Source organism: Colossoma macropomum, unplaced genomic scaffold, assembly GCF_904425465.1.
Source record: "Colossoma macropomum unplaced genomic scaffold, Colossoma_macropomum, whole genome shotgun sequence".
NCBI classification, from domain to species: domain Eukaryota; kingdom Metazoa; phylum Chordata; class Actinopteri; order Characiformes; family Serrasalmidae; genus Colossoma; species Colossoma macropomum.
Window position 1 is genome coordinate 9,549,154 of NW_023494800.1, and position 23,429 is coordinate 9,572,582.

At 39.9% G+C, this 23,429-nt stretch overlaps 2 protein-coding genes across 3 annotated transcripts; one reads left to right on the forward strand and one right to left on the reverse strand.

Moving 5' to 3' along the window:
* Positions 1-545: 545 nt before the first annotated feature.
* On the reverse strand, positions 546-13,033 carry ube2r2 (ubiquitin-conjugating enzyme E2R 2). The gene is made up of 6 exons (XM_036587590.1): positions 12,357-13,033; positions 10,967-11,168; positions 7,792-7,878; positions 7,537-7,634; positions 6,886-7,020; positions 546-3,149 (listed from the first exon to the last, which is right to left on the reverse strand). The coding sequence occupies exons 2-6, from the start codon at positions 11,141-11,143 to the stop codon at positions 2,894-2,896; spliced, it is 753 nt and encodes a 250-aa protein (XP_036443483.1). The 5' UTR covers positions 11,144-11,168; positions 12,357-13,033; the 3' UTR covers positions 546-2,893.
* Positions 13,034-15,315: 2,282 nt separating this feature from the next.
* ubap1 (ubiquitin associated protein 1) lies at positions 15,316-23,429 on the forward strand. 2 transcript variants are annotated; one of them, XM_036588189.1, is made up of 7 exons: positions 15,316-15,460; positions 17,162-17,210; positions 17,308-17,432; positions 17,605-18,414; positions 19,202-19,372; positions 19,550-19,651; positions 20,457-23,429. In XM_036588189.1, exons 2-7 carry the CDS (start codon positions 17,171-17,173, stop codon positions 20,595-20,597), a joined length of 1,389 nt encoding a protein of 462 aa, XP_036444082.1. In that variant the 5' UTR covers positions 15,316-15,460; positions 17,162-17,170; the 3' UTR covers positions 20,598-23,429. The 2 variants fall into 2 exon arrangements, with proteins under 2 accessions (XP_036444082.1, XP_036444081.1); XM_036588188.1 differs by having other exon boundaries at positions 15,321-15,501.

The following is a 23,429-nucleotide window of genomic DNA, read 5'->3' on the forward strand; positions in this document are numbered from 1 at the left end:
TATTAATGTTATTAATTTGGTCATAAACTCATAAAATCATTAATAAGCAATTATAACAAATAATAACCAAGGGCAAACATGATCCGTAATACCTGATGAATAGGAATATCTGATGACGCTGACAGGTCTAATGCTGACTGCTGGAGAAGACCAAGATAAGTACCCACCAGTTTCTGAGCTTGAACAGTATAGATACATATTTTGCAAGCAACAGGTCACTGTTGCCCTTTTATTTGTGTGTTGTAAGTGCTTATTAAGATGTTTACGACCTAACTAATAACCATTAATAAACTAATTTAAACCATTCTTAAATGCTTTATAAGGGTAGTCTTATTGTAAAGTGGCACCCAAATGAATAATGGAAGCCATAATGAAAATGAGTAGCCTAATGATTTAATTGCAGAGGAGGATATGCTATCACTCACACAGAAATGTACTGTAGTGTGATCAAACAAGCACTGTCTTAAATGACCATGCTGGGCAGTCTTCACATTAAAATGCACTCCTATAATAATATAGATCCTTTTCGCAGTGATTTTTCTTGCTTAAGTGAATATTTTTAATGTGATTCTGTCTGTTACAACACTACAAGAGAAATGAAAGGAAATTAAAGCAAACAATGACCGAATCATTTAGCATCCACCTTAAAACCATAAGGCATGGTAAAGAATCGCAAGTTCGTGTCCCTATTGTGTGGCATAAGAGATCCTTAAAACGGTGATGAAAATTTCCAAAACACCCAGGACACACAAATAGTAATATCCTCCGAGACAATCCACGGCTGGTCAGAGTCACGAGAGTTTTCGGGAGGTATCAGAAGTCTTTTCCATGATTTGCTGCGTACAGGGATGTATTTCATTGTCTGGGAAAGGAAGGATCATAAGAAATGCAGAGGATTACTGAGTTTTTTTGTTTTTAAGTGCTGTCCATACGCAGTGTCTCCAGTCACTTCCCAGTGTTTGAACATCCCATTGCGAATGTGAGAGTCCTTTTATACCTTTTCTTTCCAAGAGCATCTGTTCAGAATTGAAATGTTGTTCATTAGCTCCAACTTGCATTAGCAGAGTGCTGTGCGTTGTCCTTCGTGCACATCTCTTTTTTTCAGGGTTTTTATGAACAGGAACGTATGTCAGCATCCTTGGCTGATTTTGCTGGGATACAGTAAGGGTATACCTGAGACCCCATGTGCATCAAAGACCACATCCCACCCCTGTTAGTGAGGGCACAGCTCTGTGCCTCAACTCAATAAATGACACATCATATAAAACACATTTAAAACAAACACACGTGCATGCTCTTGAAAGCTGCAGGCTTTGCTGGGGCCTGTGGACAGAGCAAAATTTAAGGTAGGGGATGAGCCAAACGTCCTCAGCAGTCTGTAATCTTAAACCCCATACCTCAACAGCTCATAAAATCAAGTTCATAGCCAAACTACTGGAACAAAGTCAGCTGTGTTACAAAATCAAAAGGAGGAGAAAACAAGACAGTGATGGTTAGGTTCAGCCACTCCACGGTGCAACAAACAGCTTGTACCAGATACCTACACCATGTGCACACTTGAAAGTGAAGCACACTTACATTACCATCAGCCATAATCACAGAATCTAAAATCAGGGGCAAAAGTGGGGTATAGTCATCGCGTCTAAACTTAGCAAGTCTCTCTTAGCAAGTCTGTTCACCATAGTTTCTAAGTCAGCGATACATAGCAACTTAAAGGCTTTATGTTACATTTGTAGCTGAGTGTAGTTCTGACATTGGTGTCCATGTTGATGCTGCAATTGTTTTGAGTGTATACTGCAGTAGCACCTGAAAGCACCTTCATTGCCATGTAGTCTGATGTTACAATTTGATGGCTCAAAAACTCATCAAAGGTGTTTGGGGTCTAAAAGGTAAGAGCTGCGTGTGACAGCTCACATGCATTGAGTTTTGACTGTTATGACATTTTTTTTCTTTACATATTCCCAAAGCCTCTTTTTATCTCAAATACTTACCTGGCAAACTACACAACAGTAGAGAAATCAGTCATAAACAGGTGGTGGGGGAAAAAAACAAAGCACTTAAAAGCCCTAGCTTGTTAAGAGGTGGAGGCAAAAGAGGTGTGCAAGATAAAAAACAGAGGAAAGCATTCACTCACTGGACAGACAGTGCCATCTGTTACCACTAAAGGACATGTGAGCTGTGTGGGTGGTTAAAAGGTACAAAGACACAGAAGGAAAGGGAAGTAAACAGAAAAGAAGGTGAGGCATTGGAGGAGACGATGCTAGAGAATTTCGATGAACTGACAAAGACAGAAAGAAAAGAAAAAAGGAAAAACGATTCCCTGCTGAAAAAAATGTGTTATGTATTCTAAAATGAATTCCATCGTAGCCAAGAGCACACTTTGAAATCATTGAGTTGTTAAGGGTGGATTTAGAGCCGTGAGTATCCAAAAGCCCTGAGGTCTCGAGGCAGGCAGGGGAGGATGAATGCCAGAGTGACAAGGACAGGTCTATGGTTACTATTATGACCGAGTCTTATCTTAAAGCCCCAATCAGGAATCAATGAAACACCATCACTGCATCACTAGAACTGTCCAGTTTACATACAAACAGAGCGGTAAATGTATGGTGTAACAGCATTGCTGTTGCTTAAAAGCCTTTATTGTTGCAGTGATTCCTTCTTGGGGCTCTAAAAACTCAGAGCATGGTAATGGCTTACACAGAGGACTCTATTACAAGGAGATGCAGTAGGGAAAGAACTCAAGGTCAGAGGTTTTAGGACAGATAGTGAAACATCAGCAGCCTAAACAGAAACTCAAGGACACACAGTGGGGCAGACAGACAGAAACATGAGTATCGGTGAGAGAGTATGGTGGAGGGGGAGGGGTCAACGTCACGGTAAAAGTGGAGATAGGTCAAGACTCCTCATTGCCGGAGTCGTCCTCATCACCAAAGCAGTCTCCGCTCATTTCACCTGCCGGGCCGCCAGCATCAACTTCATCGTCATCGTCGTCCTCTTCTTCAATGTTGTCATCGTACAGGTCATCGTAGAGCAGGTCAGAACTGCTGTCGTGAGAAGGCACTTTGGTTTGGATGCAGTACTCAGCCAGTGTGGTGGGCACCTTCACCCCGTCCCGCTCTGCGTCCGCCTTTGTGGACAACACCTGCTTCCTGTACACAAAACAACCCAAAGACTGATCATGTCACATATCACTGTCAGTACTGCATATGAGGTCTCCAAATGCCTGAGAGAGGTGGATGTCGCTAGCTCATCTGCGTCCCGTCTGTTTTGCACTGAGCATGCGCAACGCTGTCACGCATTGAAACGCTGCCTAATCTGTATCCCACATGTCTATCTATCTTTTTACAATGCAGTGTTAGCGGGTTAGCTTGGGGATACATTTCATCAGATTTATTTCATTATCAGCAAATCATGAAAATGCACCAGCCAGTGTTTTAATGCAGAATCCATGAAATAAGTAGCCATTTTTGGACGCGAGGAGGTGCAGTAATGTTGACATACTAGTGAAAATGCTATCATATTCTGTGGAAAAGAAGTTTCTTAAGTATTCAAGCACTCAAAGAAGCATTTACTTGTGTTTCTCTGTGGCTAAAACCAAGCTGATATGTAACTTTACTGTCTCACCTCACACGTACAACTCAGAATATGTAAAAATGAAAAAAAAGTTTGATTTCATACTTTATACAGATTTTATTTGCTATGAATTCCCAGGCTAATGGCGATGCTAATGAAACAGTGCATTCACTTTAGCAGGGCTGCTGGAACCAAGAGGCAAGCAGGGATTTGACTCACCACTTTTCACAGTACTGGGGCGGAGTTGAGTTCAGGATGCTTACATCATAAAGAAATTAAAACTACGCAGAACGCTGACCAATACACATAAACAGAGAGTGAGTCAAACTCACTGGCACAACCAACTAAAATCTTTATTTCAGCCGGGAGACGGGACATTTCCCAAACATTAAAGGCTTCATGAGTTGGTGATCAGTGAGAGGAGCTGCAACTCACTAATTAGGTAAAAATGTTTTTGCCTGCAACACATTAAGTAATGCACTGGGCCACCATTTGAATTTACTAAATGTCAGTTTGGATATTTCTTACTGCTACCTAGCCATACTAAGGTGACTGTCATACCTATTTTGTTTGGTGTGGACCAAATGTTTTTTTAGTTCTGTCCATTTTCATGTGTCAACACTCCACCCATTTTCAGGTTGGCGCCAAACGGCAGCTAAAGTGGACCGGTGACCCCTGCTTGAGCATTTTTACGACGGACCACATCAAGCGAGAGAATTCAACACCATAGGCTACTTTTCTCAGTGCACATCAGCATTGTACTGTCCACAAAATCTGTCCATTTTAACATTTTACTCTTTTCAGACTGTTATATACGTCTTGCATCACGAGATGCTGTTAGTAACAGCAGACAAGCAGTAAAATAACAGCAAAGTTACACTTTTAATTTTGGCACCTGGATCACAGAATGTATTTTTGGTCAAGTATCAGCAACCTGACCTAAAAACTGGTAAACCAATCATAAAGAAGCAGCTGTTATCGCTTTGTTTTGTAATACGGATAGACGTCAAGCATCTCTATTTACTATTAATATTTTTATATTCTCATGGTGGTAAACACCCCATGTGCAATTTGGTCCACTGTAGCTGAAGTCTGAAAACAACTGAACCAAATTAAAAAGATATGTCACAAAAACTCTAATGAAAAGGTTTATAAAGACTTCTTACTAGCAAGACATGAAAGGTAGTTTTAGTTAGTCAGTCAGTGGCCTGGTAGCATTTTGTCACTCTGTTTTGCCCCACCATTTTTGGAAGTGTGGTGCCAGCCCTGCACTTATGACAGCAAGACAGATAGTAAGGGTAAACAGCTAAATTAAATGTTTTAACATATTTTCTTTTCTCTGTTTTCATAAATCGAGTAGCCCCACCCATCTCTGTAATACCGAGATTTATTTTCCTGTGTGAATAAACATTACAGACATCCTGTGGCAAACTGCCATTACCCCACCTCTCCACAGAAAACTAAGCCAGTCCAAAACCAGCTTTATTCCCTTTCCTAGTTTACTACCACTTGGTGTTAATTTTCAACTTCTCTACGGGCAAAAACATTCAGGTTAGAGCACACGGAGGCGAGAGATATGGAAAAAACCTGCTGTTACCATCAGTTTGATTTCACATGAGAGCAAATCAATGGCTGATTCTCAAATCGCTCCTTACTCTTTACATAGTGCACCACATAAATCATGCAACTTTGATTTCTATGTCCAAATGGTTCACTAAATGTTAGACAGGATGTTCTGCAGCTTCGACTGAGTACATACGGCTTTCATTTAGACATATAATACATTGTTGATGTTTATGTGTGTGCACTGCATAGGGAATAGGAAGCCATTTGAGACTGAGCCTATATTTTGCCGAGCATTGTTGATGCTATTGTTACTGTAGCATCCATACAAGCTAAGAATGCTATCTTACTCAAAGCCAAACCACTCAGGTAGATAATCACAACTTAAAGCTCTGTGTTTTCACTGATAAACAAGTAGAACAGCATGACAGTCAAGCAGGGAAGAGTGAGAAATACACGTTATTACTACTGGGGAATATAACTGTATTGTTATGGCTCAATTACTGCCGTAAAATGTTTACATACGCGTCATCCAAATGAGGTGATGTCGGTAAAAGTAATGTCCTCTGCACATGTGTGACAGTGAACAGTCTACCAAGGCTGCACTGTCATCGGAAAGGAGTTGTTGCATAAATTTGATTGAGAAAACACTGACGTGAATAATGCAATTTAGAGGTCTGTGGGACCCACCATGATATCTTGCAGGACAGACCTAATTTTCAGCGTCATGTGTAAGAGCTGGCGGTTAACCAAACCAGTGAGGGCGAGAGCAAGACAACACATACGTGTGGGGAAATCCCACAAATCAATGAATAGCCTAAATAAGCCAAAATGTTTAAACTGCGGGCGGAAGTGGCACATATGGTGCAGCTTTTCTCTGGGTGCGGTATGAAATCTTGTGGGAGTAGGACCGTGCAGACCTCAAATGCAACATGTTTGTTTGTAATTTATTGCTATTCTGCAAGTTAAAAACTGTTTAACTCACTGAGAGCAGGTGCATTTAATACTGCATTCAATTTACACCCTCTTAAAAAGATACAAATCAAATGAACTACAGCATACTTATTGCATACAGTAGTTTTACAGCGTAAATTACTATACTATACTATATATAGTATTCTGTATACTATTTTCCTTACTATACAATTACTAGAACAATTACTAGAAAAGGATTACGGCCAACCGAAAACCGTGAAGGATGCTTTGGTAGCATCCTTGAAATGGTCAGAATGTGGAGCCCGTTCTGATTTAAACAACCTTCAATGATGTGGCAGTCAAGAAAACCCATCTAGACTGCCGCCTAGTTTTTGTGCCTGATACTGTCTATGCTACTGCTAGGTTGTGGTCACTGCTGTGCTGTGAATGATCTTGGTCAGCTGTGGTCTGATTGTGGCCCCTTTTCATTGACAGACAGCGTTGAGGCAGGTTAAGAAATTGTGCAGTACAACTATATGGCAAGCTTATCTGAATGGCCACCAAAAGCAGGTACAAAGAAAGTTTACCTATAAACTGGCAATACAGTGGATTGAAAAGACAATCAATAAATAAATAAATAAATAAGCAAACAAACAAACAAACATCTTCAGTTATAAACCTGTAAAAATTAAATGGTATTATAACACTACTAATCGAATCTGAAATTAGTTTGACCTGCCATTGTTAATGTGTAAATGTGAACCTGTGTACATCTGTGCAGTTTGTTTGTTTGTTTGCATGAACACTATATTTGTTTAACAAAACTGTTTTTACCGGATGATTTCAGCATACTCCTTGTCCTTTCCTTTGCTGTCTCTCCATTTGCGGAACATGACTGAAGCGTCCACGTTAGCCGGGGAAAAGGTGTTGGGCTCATTCAGCAGAGAGATTACACTCAGCAAGATAGTTCTATAGAAAAAAGAAAGCTATTTGTTTGGTTCTAATCAAATTAGATCATCTATATACATTCATATGCAAAATGTTTACATCCCTGGTCAAATGACATGTTTTGAGTTTAACATACTGAAAAAAATAAAACACAAAACACAAAATATCCAAACAAACAGTAATTGTGCATTAAAATGTGCAAAAGTGTCCCCTGTGAGGGTGCGTTTGCACACGGCTGTATGTTTAACGTTGCTGTTTTTAATATAACCATTAACATTCTATTTCAAAAACACATTTGTTATCAACTTCCTGTGTGTGTCATAACAAAACTTTGCAACCTTATAGGAAGAGGTTTAATATATACATTCATAAACAACTAATTTTAAGTCATTTCTATTGGATCAGTTATCATGAAATATTCACACAATGTAAATGGCAATCAACATTTTCAAATGGTGTAAAGAAATGAAAACAGAGGTAAGAGATTTTGAAATGACAATGACGGTATGCAATATGCATCATGAAGTACTGCGTCACCTGACATTCTGCGTAGGGTTCCACCTCTCTGAGGGTAACTCTCCACTCTGGGGGTCATCCACAGGAGGGTGCAGGATGGAAATGCACACATCACCATTCTGGGATTTAGACGAAAATATTACTATCATCACACATGCAGTTTGCAGTAAGCCTGCCTCATGACTGATAATGAGATGAGCAGTGATCAGTAAAGATGTTTTAATTCAAGAACTACTAAATCTAATTAGATTAAATATGTCATATTATTTTGTTTACCTCATAAATGTTTGGATGCCACATCTTGGTTAGGAAACGGAAAGTTGGTGGTGAGTAAGGGTAGTCAACAGGAAACTTTATATGGGCCTAAAAGACAGGAACATCAGAAACAGTAAGTGTGTGTTTATTACTGGTTCCACATGAGAATCTATTGTGTGCAAAAGTGTATATTCAACTGTAAAATACACAAGAACAAGACTATATTAAATAAAGATGCAAGGAAATTACACTCAAAAATAATCAGACATGTTAAACCAAGTGCAAAAACCAACTCCATTAGATCAGATCAACCCTTAAAATCCCAGGCTCATTACATACTAATTCTTATTATTCAGTAACTACAGGGACTTCAATGCAAACTGGTTGAGCTATTCTTAGGTTATAGAAGAGCGTAATAAAACTGGCAATTTAAGGGATTAATAAAGCAGCCTGAAGTAAGTCCAGTTTAACTACTCTGCTGGACTTAGTGTGATGTGTTCTCAGAGCAGGAATGTTTTACTCAACATTTTTCCCCAGCAATGCTGAGAGCTGACTGTGTGTCAGACAAGAGGAGGAGCTGGCACTCTGTTGCTCATCCCTGACACTACAGAGTGTGTTTAATAGCGTGTGAACAAGAAGCAATTTAAGGACATGGGGTGCTCGGAAAAACAGACAGCAAAATCAAGTCTAATCTGCTTAGTCTCGTCTATTTTTGATTGTATTTCTCTAAAATAACTAAAATATTTTCAAAAGAATACAAAAATGTTTACATGAGCAACGCTAATGCACAAAGCCCTGTGTCAGATAACAGGATGACGCTGTTCTTCTTACATGGACATTTACAATGGGAGGAGCTCAGGTCTGTTACTACACAGATACCACTATCAACATCCAAGCATTCAGCAATGCCTACGTCACAAAACTTTCCCACACTCTGGCCTCACTGGGGCTGTATTATAGCTGTACAGTATTACTTGAAGGCCCAGTTTTCTTTAATTCTAAGGACTATTACATCACTGTTATGCAATTCTGCATTGACTTCACTCTTATCACAGTCTTATAAATGACATCACTTTGAAATAAAGTGTTTATTTCATTCATTATAGTGCTGGATGGTATTGATAAAACTTAATATGATGATTATTTTGTGAATATATCACAGTATTATTTGCATTAATGAAATTAATGAACTCACGTTTCCTGAGTACTGCTACTCTACGCTAAAAGGATTTCAGTAAAGGCTACCTCAACAGAGACTTCATAACACATGCTTAAGCACTGAATAAACCTATATTTTATTCTTTATGAATAGCTTATAGCATTAATTGCAAGATGAAAGAATATGTTTTTGAAGTCTCTGCACCCAGACAGGTTTGCTTAATAGAAATTGTACTTTATCTGAAGCACAAAATATATATATATATATACAGAAGGGAACAATATATAAAGGGAACAAATAACCACCACTTTAATTTAAGGCCCCTTATAATGTCTTTTACCTCATAAAACATCTGCCATCTGTCATTTTGTATTTACTGGCATAAATATTCAAATACAGCTTTATAAATATGTTATATAATGCACATGTAAGGAAACTTACTAATTTGTTTTCATGTACTTTATACTGTTATTTTAACAGCGCCCAACAAATGACATACATTGCACTTAATAAAGTTTTTGTTATCCTATTAAATACCGCTAAAACTAAAAATCAATACTGCTGTGTGACACTTACACCAGTAAAGACAATTTATCACCCAGCACTAATTCTTTACAAACACTGACCGGGGGGAAACTTGGGAAAGACTCAATATGTCCTTCTCTTTTTCAGCTCTCCTATGGAGATGCCATTTATATCTGTCAGACCTATAAATAGTGCCATAAGAATTGCATCACTTGGGATACGAGAACGAGAGGGAATGAGAGATGGAGCAAAGGAGAAGATGTACGAGGTGCGGGGTTAGTGCCAAGACACATTAAGCAACATGACAGAGCAGAAACAACATCTCTATGACAAAGAACACACTGAATCACCCGTGTGATTATTCCCCTGACAGTAGGCACCACTAAGCAACTGAATAAAGCTTTTTGAGATGATCAAACTGATACTGCCCCCTTGTGTCAATATGACATCCAGTAGTCAGCTGATCCACCGCTTTAGGGCCAATCTACCCAAGTGTCAAAGCACAAAGTTCATCCTGAGATTGTGCAACTAGTCCTCAGTGGCTGCTCCTGCCAGAGGTGAATCTGCATGATTATTACACAATTGCCTGATTGCAATTATTTTGAGCTGACCACAATTACTTTACACAAATACGTGTAATAAAAAAAGCAGAGAACACACTTATTGAGACACGTCATGGGTCAACAGATGTTCTAACTTCTGGCTCGTGCTATAAACACATTTAGAAGGCAGCAGTTAGTAATGTTTGTTTATCTGGGCTCAAGCCGATCTGTCATCAGTTGAGGGCTACTAAGTGTCAACAGCTTGTACTTTAATAGTTGCATATATTAAACCAAATAAGGATCATGACGGGCCAAGTGCATGATTTTACAGTTTCTCATCCTCAGCTTTAAATTTGTATTCATTACATTTTTTTATTAAAAGCCCTGGTGTTTAATTAAGTGCAATATATCTACACCAGCCTCTGCTTTTTAAATATAAAAAGCAGGCCACTTTATTAGTTCACCACCAGTGTGAAACTGAAACCAATGTAAAACCAAGTAGATTCAGTTATAAGCTGGATACTCATCCCTAGCTTTTATCAATTACAAAGAAATTCTGCTTTTATATAATACATCGACATTCGTTACTATTTCTGTTGCCATATCTTGGCATTCAGTTAAAAATAGTATATCCACAAGAAAGACCATTTGAAAAAAAAACAAAATTAGTTGACCACAAGTACATTGAAAAAAAGGTTGCTTAAAGGTTACTTTACATTGACATGATTCAATTGTGTGCACTGGCTTCACATGAAGGAAACATGTTACACCAACAAAATTACCAATGTACCACTTTATTAACTTACCTAATTGATTACTTAGTAGATGTAACATGTTTCATTTGTGTGGGACCGATGTACATATCTGAAACATGTAATTTTTTTTTTTCAATATAGTAATGAAATTTCAATCCTCACATCTCTACATTTTATTCACCATTTGATTGTGCAAATGTTTTGATGGGACTGACCTTAAAGTAGCCCCCTTCGTAGAGAGTATTTGGGGGTCCAAAGATAGCCACCTCCCAGTTGTACAGGTCAGACTCCTCCACTAGAGTTATGCGGAAGCCTTCCACTGGCTCCTCCTGTAGGGACTTCAGCTCCAGCATCAAGGCCTTCTGCGAGCTGGGCATCTGCTGATGTGCCATGACCGCCGTGCTTCTGCAACCTCACCTGTAAGAGTAAAAGTTTAATCTTTAATGATGGTCATTTTTGCACTGTTATCACAAATTACATCTTCTGTTTTAAGAGTTTTACCCTACATTTCCAAATGTTTGAAGGCACCTTTAGTGAATTCAGCTACTTTAATGAGCGCCCATTGTTGACACGGGCATTGAAAAGCATAAGCACTACTTCTTTAATCTCCACAGAAAAGCATTGCCACTAAAATGGGACATTTTGGAGCAGTCGCACATGAGCCACATGTCACCATGCCCAATGCCACACATCAGCTAAAGGGCTATAAAGCCCCTCAGCCTTGGGCTGTGAAGCATTGGCTCTGCATTCTCTGGAGTGATGGAGCTCCATCTCATACCTTTGGGATGAGCTGGAGTGGAGTTTGTGGTCTAGAACTTATCATTAAAAACATCAGCGCCTGAGCTCACTGAAGCTTTTGCGATCTTCTGAATGCAATCAAATAATCACAGCAATATTCTAACATCTAATGTTAAAACTTTCCCAGAAGAGCAGAAGCTGTACAAAAAAAGGGGAAAAACTCTCTATTAATACACTTGATTTCATAAAAAAAACATTGGAAGAGCTGGAGCCTTTAAACTTCTGTGTATATATTTAGTGCATGTCTCACTGTCATGCTATATACTACCTATCATTTGCCCACTAATTAAAAGAAATATCTTCAGAACATATGAACGCTTACTCACACTAAGACAGTGAATTACAGGTTGCTGCTATAGTCAGAGAATCTACTAGTTAAAATATCTTTAAAAGTTAAAAAAATGAACCAACTGGATTGCTGGGCTTACGAACTGAAAATATGCTGACATTAAACAAATGACTTGTATTGTTTTTAAGAAACTGTTTTATGGAAAATGGACAAAAGTTTACTAAGTGCGTTCTAATGAATTAAAACTGTTTATTTTGATCCAAAGCGAATTCTGTTCCAATGAAACTCAAGTCAGTCAGTGTATACTTCAAACTCTATTTGTTTGAAGGGAAATGCGTGGCATAATTGAGTTAAGATTATTTAACGATTTCATTTTTTGAGTCTATTTGTAAACCAAGGCAAAATCCTAATTCTCGCTGAGTAACTTCACATATTACATGTGACGACAACAACAGAATCGAGATAAAATACACTTGAAAACACAACCGTCCCCGGAGCAGTTTGTGCTTTAACGTTACCTTTATACTTTACACGGTTCCCAGCAAACAGGACGTATGAGTGTGTCAAACTTCCTTCCTCATGTACTTAAACGTTTGAATGAAGTTTGAAGAAAACGAGGGTTTTGCCAGTCTAATTCTTCGCGAAGGGCAGTTTGTAATGAGCTAGTTTTTGGGGCTGCTGGGCAGGAATGCAGGTTGATAATTTGCTAGCCTGTAGCTACAGTGGAAAACAGAGCCGAGCCAGCGAGCGACCTCTCTCTCTCCCTCTCTGCTGCAGGGAGGCGTCCTCAACTGAGTCCGTAGTGAGCCAAAGCTCCAGCTAATGTAGCTACGTCTGTACGAAACGACAGCAACAAATATCAGTCTTCTAATGCAGATTATGCTTATGAGTTGATATTATCCGCTGTCATCTCCGGTTCGGCCTCGTCTGTCTGCGTCCGTGAGCTCCGCTTGTTTACATCCGTTCAGCTCCGCTAGCGCTGCTGCTGCTGCTGCTGCACGAAGCCTTCGAAAAACACAACAAAACAACAGTTCGCTGAAGATAAGCACCACAGCAGCCGCCACCAAAACTGCTGCCGCGAAAGCTCCTCTCCGCGCTGGACTCCTCTGGCTGGAAGAGTCGTACTGTCCCGTACTGAGCGGACCGAACCGAGCTGACCGACCGCTGCTAACTACATCCTCACCACAACCGTCACCCTGCCGACGCTTCCGCCTGGCGTCCGAGCGCCGTGACGTCACGACGTCCACACTGAGCCAGATCGTTCTGTTTTCTTTCTTTCTCTTTTTTTTTGTACGACTACATGGTTTGTTTTTGTTTGTTTGTTTTGAACCATTAAACCACTGTTTTAAACTATAGACTACATTAAAGCCCAACATTCACGCATCAAACAGAATTTTTTGTGAAACATCAACAGAGAAAAAGAGAAAATAAATGAAAATAAATAAACTGGAAAACTTTTTACTCAGCAATCAAATAGACCTACAAAATGTCTTGTTTTGCTGCAGGCGAAAATTCACTGATGTACATATGTAATTGCGTAGATCTGTGTACAAAGGTCATATGTGAAGGTGTTTTTCTGACAAATATCGTCTATAAAATTTAGCCATTAACATGATCAAGTTTATTATAAAGTGCTCATTGGGGTTAAATAAAGCGTGTGGCTTTTAAGGGTACCAATCTTTCTTTTTCAGTCTAAAAAGAGATCAACCCAAAAAGATTGTTCTGTTTTCATCAGAGGCTGCACAATACCACTGATTTCATTTTCTATCCAATACAAAATAACGTCAAGGATGATGCCAATGCAGATACCAAAACTTTTAAAAGTCTTCTTGCACAACAAAACTGGACAAAAATGTTCAAAACTGCACACTGAACTTTAAAGCAATATTGCAGATACACCTCTCAGCTCTTCTGAGCATATCTCATTTGTTGTCTTTCATGAAAACCACTGCCAGTGATCAAAATAAATAAACTTTGTATTTTTCTGAACTGTGTAGTACAGCAGTTCTCAAACTTGTTTAGTCTAAGACCCTCTTTGTGTGTAGTAAGTGCCACTGTGACCCTCTTGTGCCTTGTCCATTTTGCTAGCTAACTCCACAGCTATTGCTAACCTGCACCTGGGAGCAGTGGGGCTGGGAATTGTGATTGGTTGGCAAGTGTTGCATTTTAATAATGTTTTATAAAATCTGCCATTTTTAAACAAAAGCCATTTTTTTAGGTATGGCTGAAGTAGACTAACAAACTAACACAATTAAAACTACACACTTCAAAATAATGGTTCTTCAAGGGTTCTTTAGTAAAGAAATGGTTCTATAGAACCATGAACATTCAAAGAACCCTTGCATAATTAAAGGATACTTTGGATTGTTAAGTGTTCTTCAAATTGATGGAGAATGTGCTACAGATGGTTCTATATTGAACCTTTTTGAAAGGGTTCTATATAGCACCAAAGAGGGTTCTGCTATTGTTACGGGGTCAGGCTTGTTGCAATAGAAGTATATATTATATGTATACACATGCATTTCATTACATGAATTTGCTTATCTACAGAACGAAAGTGAGTGACTTGATCAGAATTTTGTTTTTATAATAATAATAATCATAATAATAATAATAATAATAATAATAGTGATTATTTAAATTATTTATGTATACATGTCAATACATTTAATATTTATACATATTAACTGTTGACTACTAACTTACTACATGTCCTTTGCAATACTGTCAAATGACTGAAGTGAGTGTTGATATATTATTAAAAACTCCAGCAGCACTGCTGTGTCTGATCCACTCAGACCAGCACAACACACACTAACATACCACCACCACGTCAGTGTTACTGCAGTGCTGAGAATGATCCACCACCCAAATAGTACCTGCTCTGTGAGGGTCCATGGGGGTCCTGACCACTGAAGAATAGGGTAAAAGGGGGCTAAGAAAGCATGCAGAGAAACAGATGGACTACAGTCTGTAATTGTAGACCTACAAAGTGCACCTATATAGTAAGTGGAGCTGATAAAATGGACAATGAGCGTAGAAACAAGGATGTGGTCATAATGTTATGCCTGATCGGTGTATGTATGAAGAAACGAAACTCCTTTTAACACAGTTCTATTTTAGTCGTTAACAGTTAGTTACTAATCGCTGTGCGTGTGCATGTGTGTGTGTGTGTGTGTGTGTGTGTGTTTGTCTAATTCCCCTGTATTATGTTGATGGCAGAATCTGTAGTACTGTTGAGCTTTTTTATTTCAGGCCATGTGTGCATCAGTATATAAAAATAGTCCCTATTTCACTAAAGCAGCGCTTTAGTTTAGTTTGGGTTCGCTCTACAAAGCTCTGACTTACATTCTGAGATATTATATGTTGTATTTTGACAACCTGGATCTTCGGATGGACCCATGTGCAGGGTTACGCCTCCTCTCCGACGCTGTAAACTCTCGTGTTGTGATTGGTCGGGCCGACGTCCGTCAGCGGTGGGCGTGTCCGTCACCCAGGAACCAGAGGAGGGTAGGCTGCTCCGACCAAGATGGCGACCCGCGATGAAGCAGGAAACACATTTGGTTTTCAGTAATATTCCTCAGTCGAGAGTCTCGGTCGGACGGTGTATGTTGGAAGAAGGGTGAGAAGAGTTTTTGGAGACCCAGGACAGAGCAGATGCTGGTAAAAGCGCGAATGATACACGGAGATTTTAGAGCCGGGGCGGTGGCTTTCAGTCTGTACGGCCTGTATTTGAGAGTTAGCGTAGCGTAGCATAGCTTAGCTTAGCTTAGCTGCTGATTTTGGACTTTGATTCGCGTCAAAAGTCACTCAGTCAGCTGTCAGTTTGAGCAGCTGATACAGTTTTAAGAGTACCTTCACAACTAGTACTTACTTCCACCCCGTTTTACCAATGTTGTGGTGACGTTAAGGGTTGTTGTGTCCATATAAAATGGTACCGTTACACCAAATAGAAGTGAACAAGTCGAACCAGCTTGCCTAGCTGAGCTGTGATGATCTGGCCTTCTGTGTTGTACAGTCAGGGTAGTGAGTCACATTAGCTCTTGTTGTCATATTCACTATTTTGTCGTTAAAGTTTCACCTGACTTTCAGTTGTCAGGGCTCGTAGGAACTTAAGAAAAGGGCCATTGCCTCAACTTCTTGTTTCGCAGCAGCGCTGGCTTTAGCTAACGTTACCTAAAGGAGAATTCCACCGATTTTTTCAAAATTTCTACATAAATCAGCGGTTGAGACGTGAACAAAGACATTCAGAGTGGTTTGACAAATGGTGGTTTGGGAAACTTTCTGATACCTTTACAGTGGTGGTGATCTGAACCAGTGGTCGTCATGTCTACTACACATATACAGTCGTTTCATTTACTATCCAAAACCACCAGTGAACTCTTCTGAGTTTTTATATGTAATCTTGATGATGTTAAAATAGTGGTAAAACTGAAAAACGTTTTCTTTGGGGGCTGTTTTGTCTTACATCATCCTGCATGCACTCTTCTGCCGTGAATACCTTTAAAAATATATATTTAGGCTAAAGTTTTACTATAGTAAAGTTACCATAAAACATTGTCTCAGCCATCAGGCAGCATAGTCTTAATCATTTTATCTAATAAGTTTGTTTGAGGTAGGCTTAACAGGTATTAAACTCTTCAGACGTCTGGTTCCTATCACCACCACTGTGAACAATTCTGACTCTGTAGTTAAGTTTCTCAAGAATGGAGCATTTCACACGAAACCACCCTGAGTGACTGTTTTTAGATCTTATCTATTTAAGTACGCAGACATTTTGAGAAATCGTGGAATTCCCCTTTAAGACCTGTTGTGTGTGGGTTTTTTTGTGCAGCTATAATTTATTCTTAAATCAATTTGGGATTTGCCAGTGCGATAAAGCGGATGCAGTAGATGGTAGTGGATCAGGTGGTGTATTGTGAATATCTGCAAACAGACCATCAGATGCTTGATTAGTGTTTAGTTCCTCTTGAAGGTTGTAATAGAAACCTATTTTGTTATCATCCACTGAAGTGACGTATTACAAATAGTTCACATGTTTGAGATTGTTTGTCCCTCACATGTTCATGTGATAAGGATAGGAGAATGCTGTGTAACAGACTGGATGGTACAGTTTTGTAAAAGCACATCCCCTTTGTCTGTGACATTTTGGGGTTTTGCTCTAAGGTCAAACAGGTGCGTTGTGCTGACATTAGTGAGGTTTGGCCATTCCAGTTCAGGAAGTAAAAAGCAGTGACGCTGTATGTGTTCAGTGGAAGACATAATGCAAATCTGCACACTCTTAGGTTTGAAACGCTGAAATGTTGTCTTTCTGTTCTTTTAGATACTCTAAATGGCTGCGAGGAAGTCTGGATCAGATATCCACAACAATGGTGAGTCACATAGTCATTTTATCTGGTTTTCTCACCCTGAAATTTTGGCTATGAATTTATTTTCTCCTCTTTCCGTTCTTTTAATCCTTATATCTAGGACCCATCAGCTACCTTGATGATGTTCCTTTCAAGCTCAACGACAAATTTCGCTGCCCTGCAAAAGTGGGTCTGCCCATTGGCTTCTGTTTGCCCGACTGTCATTCTTTGCTGTCAGACATGCAGGTCAGTCTGAGTGCTTAATATTATTTAAGTTACAGTAAAAGAATCTCAGTTAAGAGCTCAGTCTGGTGAAAGAATAAACATTGAAATAAATCACTTGATTACACATTGCTAATTTCTAAAATCATTTAATCGAATTTCTCTTGGTATTAACTGCACATTATCTTTGTCTCAGTATGACTTCTCATTGGAGAAACGGAGTGTGTGCTGGGGGGAGGGCCTGGCCAAGGTGCGAGCTGACGAGGCTCAAGCAGCTGAGTTAAGGCGGGTGGAATCCGAGAAAGACAGACAGGCTGCTTCACAGGACAGTGATGCTGGATTGGCTGGTGGAAAGAAAGCCCATCCTACTGATGAACAGGACCTCCTCCCACCTGCGCTGAATCCTGTCCTGGCAGGCCTCCGGCACAATGCCATCCTGACCCCACTTCCTGCCCCAAGTTTTGGACCAGCACAACCAGCACCCAACAACCCAGCCCCTCAGAGCCTCAACCTGGCTGACTTTGAGCGAGAGGAGGACCCTTTTGACAAGCTGGAGCTCAAAACGCTGGATGATAAAGAGGAGCTGCGCAGCATCCTCCAGAGCCAGCCTCATTCATCTATCTCAGCCCCTGAGCCCCCTCCTCCAGAACCTCGCCCCGCCTCACAGAGCAACACCCCACCTCTACAGGCCAAATCGGCCCTCTTCCATAAACCCAATGGGCTGATAGGGCTGTTGGACTTGGAGCGGCCAGGTGGCGGGGGCGTGGTGGCCACCAGAGGACAAATTGATGCTGAACGTCCCTGCAACATTCGCTCTCTGACTTTTCCCAAGCTGTCGGACCCAGGGGATTCACCCTCAGAGCCACCCCTCAACTTGTACCCAGCAGCTCCACCACGCAGCCTACCTAATGGTACGCCACCATCACTGCTGAGATCAATACCACATACAAATTCTTCGATGCCTGGAGAACTGTCAGGCCATGCTCCGAATGGAACACCAAAGCAGGTACTGGACTATACAGGTTGCTGATTTCACTGCTTCAACACAAATAAAACCTGGTAATAAACTGATTGTTATTAACTAATTATGCATTTCTGCATACATCAGTTGGTGAGACATACGCAGTCATTAAGAATGATTTCATGTGAAATGCATTGTAGAAAGTCAAATTTTTTTTACAATGGTGGTGATGGAAACCAGAGGTCACATTTGCTATCCAAAATGACCAGTGAGCCTGTTTTTATATGTAATGTTTAATTGTAGAGAAACTCACAGACTTGCATTCTTTATAGTGGTGGTGATATGAGGAGTCACAATGTCTGCAATGCAAATATGTGACATTTAGTATCCAAAACAAGTTGTATATGTAGTATTGATAATGGTAAACTAGTGAAAATATTTCTGAAAAAAATGTTTTCTTCCAGGATTGTTTCACATTAAAATGCAAGTTATGCAAGAAAAATGCAAGAAAATTAAAAATATTCAAAAAAGGTAAAACAGCATTGTTGTATTGACATCTGGTTCCTATCAATACTGTTATGAACAATTATCATTCGGTAAGTTTCTTTAGATTGGAGCATTTTATATCAAACCACTCAATGATTTTGTATATCTAATCGAAATTATGGTAAGTGGCAAAAAACAGTGGAATTCCCCTTTAACTGTGCTGAATGTTTAATTCATTACTCATTTCCTAAACACTGGTGTGCTTTCACTATCACTATGTTATGATACTCAAGCTAGTGCTTAATGTCCCATGGCTTAAGTTGATTATTGTTTTTCTGTCCTATAGTCCAGTCCTGTCCCTGCAGCTGGCCCTCCCTCACACCCAACACCTGCTAGTGAAGCACTGCTCAGTCTTTCTCCTAGTGAGCGGCAATGTGTGGAGACCATAGTGGGCATGGGCTACTCTTACGAGGGGGTTCTCAAAGCCATGCAGAGGCAAGGGCAAAATGTTGAACAGGTTTGTTATTATTTATTTTTGAAAGTTCTGGTGCAGTCAGGGACAAGTTTATGAATGGGATGCCATTTTGCTGCAGAAATAATAGGAGTTGGTACCAGAAAGTAGAACAAAGGCCTTTTATTCTGCTATTGTTGCAATTTATTGTCTAAAGGTTTTGTCCTATGTCCTCACCTACAGGTTCTGGAGTACCTTTTTGTCCACAGTCGACTGTGTGAGCGAGGCTTTGACGCCACTACTGTGGAAGAGTGTTTGGAGATGTACCAGTGCTCTGAGGAAAAGGTTTGTCTGCTGGAAGACTGTAACATGAATGTTTTATTATAGAACAGCTCTCTCTGGTTCTCAGTGTAGATGGATATTTCAATATATTTTGTATATATTTGCAAATACTTTTTTAAGTTTACTTTCTATATGTAAAGTGTAATTGATACAACAGCACAACTTTAGGCCTTTGATATTGTGTTGTTCTTGGTGTGGTGGGATACTGGTTTGGTAGGTTTTACTATAGGTTTATTAACAGCTATGTTTACAGCCTATGAATCACTTCTTGTTGAAACAATAGAACATGCCTTCCAAGCCTTAACATGGAAAGTAGCCTAAAGGCTGCTGTTAGAATTGCTACGTGTTGTCGTTTTTGTTATCACAACATGAAAATCCTTTAAGCTCCTATTAAGTTCATGTCTCGTGAGGAAAGCCACTTTATGCATGGAAGGCTTCTGCACAGCTTTATCAGTTTAAGAAGTATGACTTTGGGGGTAAATAGATCCATCTTGAGATGGAACAGAATGTAATAAAAACAGACAACATATCCGGGCTGATTCGGGACATGTACTAATGTTTCATTTGTTAAAAGAAAACAGATTGCGAGAAAAATATAATTACTTTTATGTGTCTTAAAGCCATAGATGAGGTGTTTTCAGATATTTAAATCATCCGACTCAATTGACAAGCAGAATAGATGAAACTATGGGCAATTGATGGCCCAAGCATCAGTCAGCTCAAGCTTAAATGGTATTGCAGAAATATCACATTTAGGTGAAAAGTACCATAATCACTATTTAATATGTTTATTTCTCTCCTCTTTCAGGCTCTGCAGTTTCTGCAGCTGATGTCCCAGTTTGGTGAGATGGGCTTTGAAAGAGATGCCATTAAAGAGGTTCTGTTAGTGCATAATAATGATCAGGACAAAGCTCTGGAGGACTTGATGGCTCGTGCTGCTGCAAGCTGAACCAGAGCAGTGTCTCCTCCTAGAGTCACCCCTTCCTTGCCCCTCAACACTGCGACCACAGAGAGAATGAGAGTGAGAGAGTGCTTGTGGGTGAGAGCATGTGAAGGAAACGGAGGTAGGGGTGTAGGCTGAGGGTGCCTCAGACAGGATAAGTAAATATGTACCCCTTAAAAAACATAAGCCCTTTGAGGTAGGGTTTGAATTGGACCATGCAGCGTCACCTTCATCCCGCCTCAGCTATAACCCTGTTAAGTGATCTTAGAGTGGTTGTGGGTGGGAGGAGACTGAGCCCTCGTCAGTGGAGCAGCATTGGCTTGTTTCTCCATCACCGCGCAGGCGTAACTGGCGAACATTGGGGTGGTGCTGAAGAGATGGAATTGAGAGGATTCCAGTGGGAGCTCAGTTCCAAAGGACATGGACTCACTCCCAGCTACAACGCTGCCATCTCTCGCTGCTGAACGCAGGCTTTCAGAACTGATGGGAACTTAATACATACATACACTCATGCACACCACGTCTGAACAGAGAACTCAAAGAAGTGCCCTCTCTGTTCCTGCTACTGACTGGCTTTCTTTTTCTCTGATCTGTCTCTGCTGTTTTTTTTTGTTGTTGTTTGTGCATATGTTCATTTGTTGAGCTGTTTAACAGACGAAATCATTTTGTTTTATTTTTGTCCTTTTTTCGAGATTCTGTTTCTTTGCCCTCTGGTATAGGAACTTGATTAACCGGACTAATTACCGCAGTGTATGTTGGGGACAACAAATAAGAAAAAGATGCCTAGATGGCTTTTGCACTGGAATGGACAGCACATTTAAGTTGAAAGGAAAGAGCCGAAGTGTTTCTGGAAATGCAATATTTAAAACGTCATTTTTCTCCAAGCATTTTCCTCCAAATGTCATGCAAGTCTGGATACTGCACAGACACACCGAATCACAGATATTAATATAAACTTATTTAAATTTGTTCAAGGATACACTGACACTTTCAATCTATAATAAAGATTTAGAAAATCTTTACCATTAGCCAGTGGATGTTACAAGTATATGGAAATTCATGTCAACATGGTTAATTCAAGAAAACGTCTCGCGATTTTGCGGTAGACAGATCAAGGGTTGGGGCTGTAAAGTCTTGCCATGTGCTTGGTGGGTAATTAGAGTCCCATTAGAAGCTGATCACTATATGCATCCATGCTTGCATTTCTTGACTGGGGTGTGTTAAGAATGTTGATGACTAAGCTGAAATGACTGCAAAACTACTGTAACCAGTTTCACTCCGGTAGCTTATTCGTATGTATTTTGTGCTTCAATTGTGTAACACGCTAATCACTTTTCTTATGGCTCAATAATTTGGACTGTTGACCTCTGGGCAGCAAAAGCTGTGTCGATGTGCCATGCATTCATAGTGGCTGTTGAGCTGGGCCAATACTTGTTATGCCATTTTGGGACTTTTTGTTTGAGGCTTATATTTTAATCCCTCATAGTTAAGCAGCCAGACACTTTCATGTGGTTTTATTTTTATTTTAAATGGGGCTATGTTATCTTAAATGGAGTGAAAGAAAGTGGGCATCTGCACACAATTCTACTCCTTCAGTAAAAAAGAGGCAGTTATCTGATGTAATATTGGCTTAAAAGCTTACTGGAAAAACTCTACAAGCAAACTTTGGTACAGCTGAAACGGCATTAAGCACTTTTCATCACTGTGAAGTTCATATTAATCACAAAGACGTGACATGATGAGTTAAATGAGTTGCTGACTGACAGCAAATGGATGGTTTCCTTCTTTGAGGTGGGACTGCTGGCCTGTTATATTAAATGGTGCTTCACTAAACGATTGCAGGTGTTCCAGAGTCCAGTTTCCCAAAAGGTAGTGTTAGTGTTAAGGTTATCTAAACTGGAGTGAGAGAGCCAGCATCGCACTGAACACTATCTCACTCCAGTTAAGCTGACCTCAACATTAATATGCTTTTGGGAAACTAAACATTCGCAGGTGTCCAGAGTCCAGTTTCCCTAAAAGCATGTAAGTGTAAAGGTCATCTTAACTGGAGTGAGAGAGTGTTCAGAGTGATGCTTGCTGGACCATTTAAGAATCAAATTTGTACTAAGATGCTTTTGGAAAACCCAGCCCAGATCAGTTTCTCCTGACAGTCATAGGTTTTAGGTTCGCAGACAACTTCAGTTTCGGGTTTTATGTTTGAGATGACATCATCACGTTTCATGTTTCAGTTTTAATGCGCTGGTACTTCCTGTTCCTTAGATTTCTAGACAGGTGTTACAAGGTGTTAACAGGGTAATTCCTCTACTGCTTTTGTAATTTACCATTGGCATTTCAAACCATTGTAGGTGGTGAGGTACAAAAAACTAGAGACAAAAAGAGTTAGATTAGCGAGATAAGAAAGGTGTTGGAGGTGACCACATCCTAATGTGGTAGTGAAAACGCATAAAAATCGCCAGTACAGTTCCTGACAGGAGATTGTTTCTTTTGGACAGAGCAAAGCTTAAACTTTTCTTTCATCGTTGATGTTTCCCTTTGGACGTCCTTTACCAGGGACCGGGCAACAAGCACCTTTAGGAGGTGTGTCAATCTGGAAATGTGACTTTAAATGTTCAGTCTCCTCCTAAATCACCTGGCAGTTCAGTATGATTAAACTTCATCTTTTTAAAGATCAAGACTGTCATAGTTGTTGGTCATAAGTAGAAATATGTTGGGGTGTTTATGACCGTTGTCTGAAATATATCTGCAAATCTGCAGCGACTTACAGTTGCCGGAAGTACATCTTCTGTCCTTTTTTGTGGACAGACTTGTAACGAAAGCAATAAAGACGAAAAAATTTTA

Excerpts from the sequence above, each read along its gene's own strand:
- ube2r2 (XM_036587590.1), bottom strand. The coding sequence starts at position 11,143 with ATGGCACATCAGCAGATGCCCAGCTCGCAGAAGGCCTTGATGCTGGAG. Across the intron at positions 7,879-10,966 it reads ACGAAGGGGGCTACTTTAAG|GCCCATATAAAGTTTCCTGT; the intron begins GTCAGTCCCATC and ends CCTGTCTTTTAG. Across the intron at positions 3,150-6,885 it reads GAGTATGCTGAAATCATCCG|GAAGCAGGTGTTGTCCACAA; the intron begins GTAAAAACAGTT and ends TTTTGTGTACAG.
- ubap1 (XM_036588189.1), top strand. The coding sequence starts at position 17,171 with ATGGCTGCGAGGAAGTCTGGATCAGATATCCACAACAATG. Across the intron at positions 18,415-19,201 it reads CGAATGGAACACCAAAGCAG|TCCAGTCCTGTCCCTGCAGC; the intron begins GTACTGGACTAT and ends TCTGTCCTATAG. Across the intron at positions 19,652-20,456 it reads ACCAGTGCTCTGAGGAAAAG|GCTCTGCAGTTTCTGCAGCT; the intron begins GTTTGTCTGCTG and ends CTCCTCTTTCAG.